We start from the raw sequence: 12,750 nt of genomic DNA, 5'->3' as shown, positions 1-12,750 counted from the left end.
GAAATCAATGATTTGGACCAGAAGGAAGAAATAAACATTCAACTATAATAGAATGAAGAAAGATTTCAAAAAATTGAGGAGAGGCTTAGGAACCTCCAAGACATCTTTAAACATTACAACATCCAAATCATAGGGGTGCCAGAAGGAGAACAGGAAGAGCAAGAAATTGAAAACTTATTTGAACAAATAATGAAGGAGAACTTCCCTAATCTGGCAAAGGAAATAGCCTTCCAGGAAATCCAGGAAGCTCAGAGGATCCCAAAGAAGTTGGACCCAAGGAAGCACACACCAAGGCACATCATAATTACATTAGCCAAGATTAAAGATGAGGAGAGAATCTTAAGTGCAGCAAGAGAAAAGGAGACAGTAACCTACAAAGGAGTTCCCAGCAGACTGTCAGCTGATTTCTCAAAAGAGACCTTACAGGCAAGAAGGGGCTGGAAGGAAGTATTTGAAGTCATGAAAGGCAAGGACCTATATCCAAGATTGCACTATCCAGCAAAGCTCTCATTTAGAATGGAAGGGCAGATAAAGTGCTTCTTAGATAAGGTCAAGTTAAAGGAGTTCATCATCACCAAGCCCTTATTATATGAAGTGTTAAAAGGACGTACCTAAGAAAAAGAAGATCAAAACTACGAACAGTAAAATGATGACAAACTCACAACTATCAACAACTGAACCTAAAAAAACAAAAACAGAAACAAACTAAGCAAACAACTAGAATGGGAACAAAATCACAGAAATGGAGATCACATGTAGGGTTATCATCAGTGAGGGGGAGGGGAGAGATAGGAGGAAAAGGTACAGGGAATAAGAAGCATAAATGGTAGGTACAAAATAGACAGAGGGAGGTTAAGAATAATGTAGGAAATGTAGAAGCCAAATAACTTATATGTACGCTACAACCCAAGGATATGAACTAAGGTTGGGGAAATGCTGGTGGGAGGGGGATGTACAAAATGAAAGGGAATAAAGGGGAAAAAATGGGACAATTGTACTAGTATAATCAATAAAATATATTTTAAAAAGGAAAAAATAGCTATTTATTGTGCTATTTTTATCCACATGTATAATTTCAATCAATTATTGTGATGAAAAAACAATTCTTTTTTTACTTTCTAGTCCTCACCTGAGGACATGTTATTGATTTTAGAGAGAGGGGAAAGGAGGGAGAAAGAGTGGGAGAGAAATATGGATGTGGGAGAGAAACATCAATCAGTTGCATCTTGTACGCACCCTGACTAGGGACTGGACCCATGATCCAGGCATGCTCTGACCATGAATCGAACCTGCAACATTTTGGTTCACAGGACAATGCTCCAACCAAGTAAGCCACACTACTTAGGCCTAAAAAATAATTTTTAAAATGCTCAAATAGCTTGCCCAAGTCAAACAACCAATGACAAACAGCAGAATCAAAACTTAAGCCCAGGTCTGTTGAAAGTCAAAATCCTCCTACCACTTTCTCAAAAGTAGGTATTTATATAAGATTTTTATACCCTAAAAAGCCTTTGATAGAGGGTAGGTCTGAAAGTGATGGAACAAATGCAAAGCAGGTGTGGCCAGCTTGAAGACATTTTTTTTTTCCAGAAAATGTCTAAGGAACTGTGGGAATCCTTAGAACAGTCTCAGAAAACTACCTAAGGGAAATGTCTGCTCTCAACAAAACTCTACAAGGCTGTGTAAAGCTTACCTCAGTATACGACTTCTTGGTTATGTGAACATTCTTGGCTCTATAGGACTGGCGCCTTCTTTTATAATCCCTCACTTCTGCCAGAATTTCAAGGTAAGATTTTGGACTTTTTCGACTATTATCTAATAAAAGAATAAAATAAAGTAATTATATCCTTAGAAACTTTTAAATTGTTATAAATTATCAGGAAGGAACACCACAATCACATTTCAACATATTTCAATGTAGGTCACCAAAGTATTCTAAAAATTGCACATGATGTAAGTGAGCTAAGTTTTACACCATTCCTTTTCTGTAGCCATTAAACACAAGAACGTTTATGTACATAGATTAAAGAAAGCAACAGCACAGTTGTATGTAAGCTTCTTACAGGAGGAAGCTATGCTTAATGTAAAAATCAGAGCAAAATTTCATGTACTGAATAAACATTTTTTCATGTAAATATCAAACAATACAAAACCATCCTATTCATACTCAAAGTAGCCTGAAAAAATCATCTTAATAATACTGAAAAAATGGAGTGACAGTTAAGAAATATAAAACCATGATATTCATCTCAAACCTTGATTGACTTTTGCAGCCAAGTCTACAAAGAGATCACTGTCATTTTCGATAATTTGAGAATCAGAGCGCTGCTTCTTTGTCTCCTCAATTACAAAATCATAGAGGGCAAGACGATCAGCTTGGGTCAGATCACAAACAAATCGTTTGTGATTCAGAGGAACTTCAACAGGTAATGAAGAATAAATCCCTAAAGTAAAAATAAAACCACAAGAATAAACAATACATGAAGCAATGTAGACTTAAAATCTACTACTAATCTTTAAACATGCACTATAATAATGCAGTGTTAACACGATTTTTTTTCACAGTAATCCTTAAATTACAAAATATCAATCTGTGTGATAAATGAAAAACAATGACTCTATCCTGAATGCTATATCCACATAGAGGATATTGTAGATGTGTGCTATTCTCCCCAACAAAGTTAAGACAGATCTCATGAAGGCAGGCAGTAATTACTGTAAAACAATGTGCTCACAAGGAAACTTTTTGGGTAACAATTTTTAAAAGGCTGGCCATATTATAAAAGTACATATTAACTTCATTTCTACTTATATGTTTTTTTCCCATAAAAGCTGGGGGGAAAATATTAATAGGTAACAAACTTTATAGTTCCTTTGAAACTAAATTATGGAAATATGAAAAATATATTTAAAAACATTTTTACATGAGACATCAAGCTAGCTGTTCCATATTCAAAATATATCCCATTTGGGCAATGACTCCGAGCTAGGGACCAAAAAACCAGTTAGGTAACAGAAATCCCACACCTCCTCAGACCAGAGAAAGACAGATTAAATTGAGAGTAAACTTGGTTTGATTTTCCAAAGAAGCATATTGGCTTAACTAATAAGTTAACTGAAAAAGTTAACAGCAGTGCCCCACAAAGTTACAGAACTTTCTAAAATCTGCTCATTAATGGAAAAAAGTATATACAATACCTTGATATGATGTATTAAACATTGAAGAAAATTTTTGAGATTCAAATTTTCTCAAAGAAATAAAAAAATTATTGTAACTGTAAATAAAGCAATTTAAAATGATAGTCCCAGAACTTGGTATTCACTAATGCAAAGAACATGAGCTACCAAATAAATCCTTTTAATATTTGCTAGGTTACCCTACAGTAATAACTGGCTCATAGAACAACGTAATATCAGTAGCTCTTCCCAGATATTTATATTTGGTAAAGTTTAACCTCGTTGGCTTCCTAAGATACAAGAAAAAAAATCAAATAAAAGCATACTATGAACTAAGCATTACAACACACACACAAAAGATTACTTTACATTTGTCTACAAATTAAGAGGATAGCTTCACTGAATCTGAGTCTGTGGTTTAACAGCTATAAAGATAACAACACAAGGACATTTGTACTTGTCAAAGGATTTTTAATTTGGGGAAGAGGGATTCCCTTCCAAGTCAATCAATTTCATGCTACGTCTACTAGAAAAAGCCCTTTTGTGCATCCATATATTAAAACATTTCATTTCATTATATAAAAATAAGTTAGCTTTAATAAACCTAACCCTTTGAATACAAGTTATAAGTTTGGGAGAAAAATGAGAAAAGATTAGAAAACACTGATGTACAGTCATGCGCCACTTAATGATGGGGACAGGTTCTGAGAAATGCCTCATTAGGCAATTTCATCATTGTAAGACTATTATAAGAGTGTACTTACACAAACCTAGAAGGTATAGCCTACTAGGCCTATGTGATATATCCTATTGCTCCTAGGCTATAGGTCTGTACAGCATGTTATTATTGTGCTGAATACTGCAGGCAATTATAACTCAATGGTATTTGTATATCTAAACATAGCTGAACCTAAAAAAGGTAGAGTGAAAATACTGTATAAAAGATAAAGTATATGTGTGGCTTGGGGAGGCAGGGGGTGGGCTGTGGAGGGAGGCACCAAGGGAGAGAAAGTAGACACCAGGAGGATGGCAGAAAAGGGAGAAATAGAAGAAAGAGAAGGGGAGAGAAAGGGATAGCAGAAGTAGAGACCTAAAGAGACACAGACAAATCTTGAGATGAGAATAAAAGGGGGACGAGAGAGGAGGGAAGAGAAAGAGAAAGAGACAGGGGCGGGAGGGGGGTTGAAATGGGACTAGGAAGAGAGAGAGATAAAAGAGAAAGGGAACAAAGGGAGCTGAGTTTATGTGTTGGAGTGTGTTGCAGGAATGAGTATGAGGGGGACCAGGGAGCTCCTGGGCTCTCCTCACTCCTTCAATAACTGCAGACCCCAGCCAGGGGCAGGGTGCAGGTCAGGTAGACAACATACTGAACTTCCCTGTCTATTTAAACCATCCAGAGCTAGCAGTAAATTCAACATCCTGGTCGGGTCCAGCCTTTTCTTTGGACAAACATCGCAAACAAACCTTAACTTAAAATCCATTATAATCTTATAGACCACCGTCTTATATGCAGTTAGTTGTACACCAAAATGTCATTATGCAGTGCATGACTGTATTATAAACAAGCTCCACTATTATTTTCAAACAAAGAAATATAATTTCCTCCTTGAAATATACTGGAGTTGTCACTATTCATCTTAAATTTCTGTATGGTGAAGATTGATACTTAAATTCCTTAAAATTCAACTAAAATTCCAAATCAAGACTGTAATATTTTGACAGTGAATTAAAGTTTAGAAATTTGAATGAAACTTTTAAAAGGATATCATTTGCAAAAAGGATACTGCATATCTTTAAATAAGGAGTACATTCAGGTTCCTAATTCCTCTTTATACTCACCCCAATTACTGAAAAAGAAAAAGTACAGGAAAAGTTAAACAACAAACTGCATTTGAATCGTTCAGAGCACAGATATTTCTGACCAAAAAAATGGGTAAACACAATTAAATAAGCTTACATTTCCATAAAGTGCCAATTTTCAAACACAAGTTTCTATGATTTAGGGGTACATCTCAATGTGCTGTAATCATACAAATTCTGTGACCTTCTACCTACTTTTTTTGGACAGCAGTTTTCAAAAAAAAATTGTGGTAAAATACACATAACAGAAAATGTACCATTTTAACCATTTTCATGTGTACAGGTCATTGGCACTGGTACCTGCACATTGTTGTGCAACCATCACCTCTATCCATCTCCAGAACATTTTGTCACCCCAAACTGAAACTTTCTAATAACTCTACTTCTCAATTCTTGCTTGTTAGTCACTTTCGCCATCATAGGGCATCTTAAACATATGAAATACAATATTAAATATTAACAAGAGGTATTGTTTTCAATATAGATTTAGAATTTCAGGAAGAATTCATATGGAGTCAATTTCTTAACATTAGAGATAAAAGAAAGTATAGCCCACAGAAGCAAAATGACTTGTCAAAATCTCACAAGTGGTAGGAACAGATTAGCTCTAGAACCACTATAATCCTGTCTTTTTAGGGTTATGTAGCCATAGTACCTGATCTTTAAGTCATGGCCATGACTCAAGTACAGGTGACCCTTGAACAAAGCAGTAGTCAGGGGCACCAACCCTGCTTTTCCCCATGCAGTCAAAATCCTTGTATAACTTGACTCCCCAAAAATTTAACTACATTCGGCCCTCAGTATCCAAGGAGGTCTGATGCCAGGAAACTCCATGTATACCAAAATCTGTGGACACTCAAGAGCCCTATATAAATTGGCGTAGAACAATGCAGACAGTCCACCCTTCACATCCCTGGATTGCCAACTGTGGATCAAAATTACTGGTTTGGCATCCTCCTTGGATACCAAACCTGTGGATGTGAAACTCATGGATTCAGAGGGCCAACTGTATTTATTGAAAACAATCCATGTATTTATTAATGGGCCTGTGCAGTTCAAACTCATTTTGTTCGAGGGTCAATTGTATAGGTCATGAAACTAAGGTACGGCAACTTGAATCTTTAATACTGAAGGAACATGATAAACCACTAAATATAAAATAATTGTTTATAATTAAAATTAATATTTTAGTTATAAAATCAACCAAAGTAACTATATTCAAAAATACGTAGATCTAATGGTTATTTAAGCTTTCACAACGATTAACAAACTGAGACTTAATAAAATCAATGAAATGAAAACAAATATACAAAAAACTTATAACTTAGTGAATAACAAACAAAATATTAATTATATGGGAAAATGTAAAATTGTTCATGTTAGTCATCCTCCTTCAAAGTAAATATATCACTTTTGTATTATGGTAAAATGTCTAAGACATAAGTAAGCCACAAAAAAAAATCTCTGTTGAGAAACTGCAGAACTGTACATAAGATGAAAAAAGGTTTTAAAAAGAGGGTTATAGATCATATAAAAATAGTTAATTCTTAACAATTAAATCTTAATTTAAGCTAGTGCCAAAAACTCAAAATCAAATCAAAGTTCCTCTTAATTATATATTGAAGGTATGGATTCAAAGTAATTCTTTGGTTTTGTAAAGAACTAAACACAATGTCCAAATCTGCCTTATTACTCAGTTATATAAATAAAAAACTCAGAATATTAGAAAATGTTCTAGAGAAGTACTCATATATATATAAATTCTCACCCATTTCACTATCTTAATATCGCTTTCAATACATTAATTTGCTTAGAAATTAAACTACTTAGACAAAAACAGTTACCAATGATTAGTCAAGGCTAGTTTAGCATTCGTTATCTGTATTGCTCTAAATAACACCAGAGATAGTTTTATATTACAGATAAGGAAGCAAAACCTTAGAAAAGTTGTCCTTTGTACAAGACCAAGCAGCTACTTTATTTCTTTAAAACAGGCTTACCCAAAGGAGAATAAACAATGAGCAGTACTAACAGAAATACTATGTACAGATTTGAAGTTTATGATATTCTTCTACTTAATCATGACATAAATAATGAATACATTTGAGTAAATCTAGACTCCACAAATATCACTGAATGTAGAGTCTCTAACAGAATGCAGCATAACTCAATACAAGGTTTGTGCCAAAATTTAGAACTTGGCTCTTGATCCAGCTTTCCTATTATCTAGCACGAGTGTTCATTCCCTTAGGCGTCCCTCTACTGCTTCACCTACTATGGAGGGGAAAATACTCCTCCAACCTATCACAAGTTTGTTGTGAAGAAGTAATAAAACATGCAACAGAGCTTTGAAAAAAACTCTTTTAAAATATAAAGTACTGAGGACCTTTAGAACAAATACACCAGAACCTGATCTTCTCTATGGGGTTTATTTACATATCTCTAAAAGCAAACACTGGATTAGATGATCTCTGAGCTCTTTTTAAGCTCTCATATAAACTCAGTATATCTATCTAACTAGGTAAGGCCAAAAAAAGTCCTATGACAATGAATCCATTCAAAAACACACACAAAAAAAATCCTCTATATTTTAATTGGTTGATTAACTGAGCAACAGCAATGAGTAGAACCAATAATAGGGGCCCAAAAAAGGCTTGACTGATCACAGCTTCTTCTCTTTTCAAATAAAACGAAAGTCAAATGTTACTCTCAGAGAGAAAAATGTGGAATTTAGCACAATAAGTACATAAAAACGGGAGCTTCAAAACAGGAAATGTGCATCTGGCTATTGTGAGAAACCAAGGTAAGGTAGACTAAGGGTATGAGATTTCCTCTTTCCAAAGCCACAGTGCAATTTAGGGAGAAATCAAGCCCAGATACTGGCTTAGAAAAATGGGTTAAGACCCTGACTTTCAACAAGGGAGAAAACAAATTGTAACAATGGGCTGGTGAATATAATTCAGCTAGAAAGAAGAGTGAGGGGGAAAAAAGGTAAGATGTCCAGGGAAAGCTACCTTCAGAAGGTTCAAAAGAATACTCAAATCCTTATAAAAGGAGCCAGTCGTGTTTAGGTTGGATTTTATATCCAGGTTAAAACATCTATTAGCTCTATTTACTCGTTTACCTCTATGTTTTCAATGGTTCCAGTTTTCTTTCAATTTCCTAAAAGCTCACACTTAAAAATTCTAACCTAGTCTCTGCTAAGTAAGTCCCAGGCAGAAACTCTTAACCCAACTCCAAGGCTGGGCATGAATGGATCCACACACCCTCTGAAACTGTATGTAACGCTTTGTATTTGTGCTTTATTCTTAGGGACAGCTGTGGAGACTAATATCTTTTAGCCTAAGTTTTCCTTTTATACTGCATTTCAATATTCTTACATTTAACAATGGGCTAATTCTCAAAAGAGAGAGGAAATCCCAGGGTGAACCAGTCTCACTAACTAGGATTTATTTACTAAATAATTGTAAGTTTAAAAATTATCTACAAGGCAATCTCACCTATCAGGTAATTCCAAAGCATGAAGCCCTAGCTAAAGATGGTGTTCTAGTGAAATTCATGCATTTGAGCAGAAAATATCTAACAAATGAAGGTGACACCAAGCATAATAGTCTAATATTAAATGTAAAACTTAACCTTTTCCATGTAATTGTTTTCACAAGATTTTTCTTAAAAATTACTAATGTGCTTGTGGGAGAAAACTAGTTTGCCTCATTAATTAGCTCAAACTATGATGCCACTTACTTTGATTATAAGAATCACCATCTTTTCCAACTGCAGTTCTAGCTTGTTTAATTATCTGGAATTGTGAGTCCTTATCTGTCAAAAAATCCATAAACACAATATGAATCATCAGTGTCCACAAAATTACCAATTGGTTTCCAACCTAATTTAGATAAAGAAATCTTTGAGAATTTTAAGAGAGAAAATACTCAAATCACTGCATACAGAATTCTTTCAGATCTGTCTACATCCCAGTAAGTAACCAGAGTTCAGGTGGTTCAGAAAACATTATAATCAGGCACAAAGCAGTAGCAGCTACAAATTTTCAAAACCAATAATACCTAACATTTCTTGAATCCCAGGTAGGTGTTATTCTAAGACTATTACATATATCATATTTAATACTCACAAAAGTGCTATTACATCACCCCCTCTCTAAATTTTATAAAGAAATTTAGGCAACAAACAGGTTAATAAACCTTGCTGAAAGCCTCACATCTGTTAGTGACAAAACCAAGAGTTGAATCAGGCCCTTCTGATTTTAGAGCCCAAGATTTCAACCTATTGGAACACATTTCCATCTTCAGTCCTATCTTCAAACTGTTGTATGGCCAGATTTTTGTTATAATGGTGAAGAAATGTGTCTGTCCCACTGCACAAAGCTTTGCCAGGTTTTCACTAACTATTAATATAAGCCTGGTCTCTAAATTTCAGATTACAAAAACTAGTTTCACCACACATTAATTAGTCCTACATTCTCTTGAGGTATAAAGTGTACTTAATCATAAAGTCTATTCTTTTGATAACTCAAAATGAATTATCAATACAGATATATAGTAAGGTATTTTAAAATTATAATCTATTAATACTTACTCAAAGTGATTGATGGTATCTTTACATTCTCATAAAAAAATTCAGAATTATACATTTCATCCTAAACAGTAAAAAGTAAAACAAAACTTAGTGTTCTCAAGGATCAGATGATTAACTTATTTTAAGATTTGACATAAATCAGCAGTAAATTAGTATCAATTAAATAGCTCTTGCAATAATTTGCAAAATTAGGCTAGTACCATTCTACCCCACAAATGACTATTATTTTTAACATATAGTGTGAGAAATATAGTGTGAGAAAACTTCACACTATAGCTTCTATATATTGTGAATTTATGAATGCATGGATTACATGACATATACATAATAAATATACAGTACCTCTTCTTCTCTCGTGTAGCCCAGTTTCCTCAACCTACACGATACCATGTGCTTTGCTAAAGATGATTTAGGCATGTGATGATTGGAATCATAAGGGCATATCACAACTTCCTCCTATAAAAACCAAATAGAATCAAAGAAAAAAGATACATAATATTTAAAGATTTAAATAATTATACTATTAAATGTTTACTACTTAATTAAGTGGTACTATCCAGTTATGTCCTCTTCTGCAAACTTCTCCCAATACCCAGGTTGAGCATATGTGCATATTAAAATTTTTTTAAATCTTCCCCTTATAGACCCTGCCCTCTCTCTTTACCCTGTCAAAGCCCAGCTTTGAAAGATTTGTTCACATTCACTGCCTCAACAACCTCATCTACCAGTCAGCAGGTCACTAACAACCTTCTTACTATTATAGTCAAAGCACATGTCATAGTCCTTACATGTGAATGCTTACAATCCAATTGTCTATTTCTGTCATCCTGATACTCTCTGGTTCCTTCTACCTGGTCACCTTTAAAAAGGTTTTCCTTGTTCAACCTATTCCTCTTTACTATTTTTTTCCAGAGGGACCATATATACCTGGGTTACACATATATTTTCTTTTTTTTTTTAATTTATGGCAGCTATCAGCTTATTCTCTCTGAGTCTGTTTCTGTTTTGTCTTATTAATTTGTTTTGTTTTTTTTAAGATTCCACATAAGTGAAATCGTATGGCATTTGTCTCTCTCTGACTCATTTCACTTAGCATAATTTCCTCAAGGTCCATCCATGTTGTCGCAAATGACAGGATTTCCTTCTCTTTTATTGCTGAATAATATTCCATTGTGTGTATATACCACCATCTGACCCCCTTTAAATGTTGGTGTTTCATGTAGATCTAACCAGTAGCCTTCTGCCACTTGATATATACTTAATGGAAGACTTACAGCTTCAATTTTCACTATATAGTGATAACTGCCAAAAAATCTATTGGGTTGGCCAAAAAGTTTGTTACATTTTTTCTGCACAATGGCTCTAATAGTGCTTAGTTGTCTTTAACTTCATTTGAAACAATTTTGTTAAGATTGATTGTGACAGCTGTCATGTCAGGGTGCAATTTTTTAAAAAGCTTATCAAATTGGTGAATTTTTGTGTAACCATTTTAATATTGAAGATGGAAGAAAATACACAACATTTTCAGTATTGTGCTTTATTATTTCAAGAAAGGTAAAAACGCAACTGAAATGCAAAAAAAGAAAAAAGATTTATGCAGTGTGTGGAGAAGGTGCTATGACTAATAGAACATGTCAAAAGTGATTTGCCAAGTTTCCTCGTTTCTTGCTGAACAATGAATGCTCCACGGTCAGATAGACCAGCTTAAGTTGACAGTGATACAATCGAGACATTAATTGAGAATGATCATCATTATACCATGCAGGAGATAGCTGACATACTCAAAATACCCAAATCAATAAAGTTATTGAAAATGTGTCTTTTATTTTATAGAAACTAAACAGACTTTCTGGCCAACCCAATATGAATCAAATATACTTAACAATGCCTCTTGGCAATTAGTTATGTAATTTAAATCTGAAAGAAATTATTCCAGCATGGTAAACTCAGAACTTAGACATCATGAATTACCCCACATTGGAACACTTTCCTTCCTCCCACACCTTAAAAAAAAATCAGAATTTGTCACTCTAATACGCTTCCCTACATTTTTTCAAAACAATTATAATGTCCAGAAGACTTCCTAGTCACCATCTATTAGTAATATTCTTTAATAATTCTAGAATCAGCAGTGTCCCAGTCAGAAGCGCACAATTTTAATGCAGAGAAAGGCGAACTGAACTCCCAAGCTCTCCAGACACGGAATCTGGTGCAACTGCGGAATCCACGTGACGGATGACAAAGCAAACCGCCAACACCTCTGCTACAAGCATTTTGAGGCCCATTCAGGTATTTTCTACATAAATACCAGACCTGCTATTCCCTCCTTACCCAGAGCATTTTCACCTTTTCTTTAAACCCGAAGTTCCCCGGTAGGTACGCCGCACAGGAGGTGGGTGAGGAACGCTCCGGGGGCCCTCAAGCGCCCAGCCCCCGGCCCGGCCGGGGAGTCAGAGGCGTTCCCAGCCCGTCCCAGGAGCCCAACGCGGCTCTGCACACGGGCGAGGGCTCCCACGCCCTTCCCTTCGCGGCCCCAGCGTGGATTCCTCCACCACCAGAGAAGACCGCAGGCCCAGGGCTCCCAAAGGGACACCGCACTGCTTACCTCTGCCGCGACCTCCTTCCCGGGATCCATCCGATCCAGACTCCAGCCCAGGGACGCGGTCACCTCCTCCAGCCTCCGACAGCAGCTCTCCACGAACTCGGACAGCTCCTCCTGCAGCCGCCGCCGTTCCTCCACCGGTGGAGGATCGCCCTCCATGGCGGCACCCCACCCGCCAGGAAGAAGCTGCCGAACTGTCGGAGGCCCGCGCGGGCTTCTGGGAGCTATGGGCGGGGTCACTCCTCCACTTGACTGGAGACGCCTACAGGGATCCGCCCTGAGCTGTCATTTTGAGAGGTGTTTTCCTATCGCTTTCAAATATCGCTGCTTTTGTCCCACTGCTCCTGGATTCATTTGCTCCTGGCCTTCCCTGACCCGCATTACCACCCCCCACATACTATTTAAAAGAGCAGTTTATAAGTTAAAAGAAGAGTACAATGAGCATTCACGTAGCTGTCCGCCTGCTCATTAACGTTAACATCTGGCCACGTTTGTGTGCTTTCTCCCGCTCTATC

General features: G+C 36.1%; 1 protein-coding gene across 1 annotated transcript in view; it reads right to left on the bottom strand.

Moving 5' to 3' along the window:
- The window catches only part of SNRNP48 (small nuclear ribonucleoprotein U11/U12 subunit 48), a 32,703-nt gene extending 20,259 nt beyond the window's left edge, over nt 1-12,444 (bottom strand). Inside the window, exons 1-6 of the mRNA XM_028512859.2 lie at nt 12,239-12,444; nt 9,976-10,089; nt 9,634-9,694; nt 8,782-8,856; nt 2,256-2,444; nt 1,694-1,815 (exon numbers count right to left, since the gene is read on the bottom strand). Coding sequence (XP_028368660.1) covers nt 1,694-1,815; nt 2,256-2,444; nt 8,782-8,856; nt 9,634-9,694; nt 9,976-10,089; nt 12,239-12,394 — 717 coding nt within the window. The 5' untranslated portion in view covers nt 12,395-12,444. The remainder of the gene's footprint in view (nt 1-1,693; nt 1,816-2,255; nt 2,445-8,781; nt 8,857-9,633; nt 9,695-9,975; nt 10,090-12,238) is intronic.
- Nucleotides 12,445-12,750: the final 306 nt, after the last annotated feature.

The sequence above is a fragment of the Phyllostomus discolor genome, chromosome 5 (genome assembly GCF_004126475.2).
Source record: "Phyllostomus discolor isolate MPI-MPIP mPhyDis1 chromosome 5, mPhyDis1.pri.v3, whole genome shotgun sequence".
NCBI lineage: Eukaryota > Metazoa > Chordata > Mammalia > Chiroptera > Phyllostomidae > Phyllostomus > Phyllostomus discolor.
Note: the sequence above shows the minus strand (reverse complement) of the source record. Positions and strands in the feature narration are given on the sequence as shown.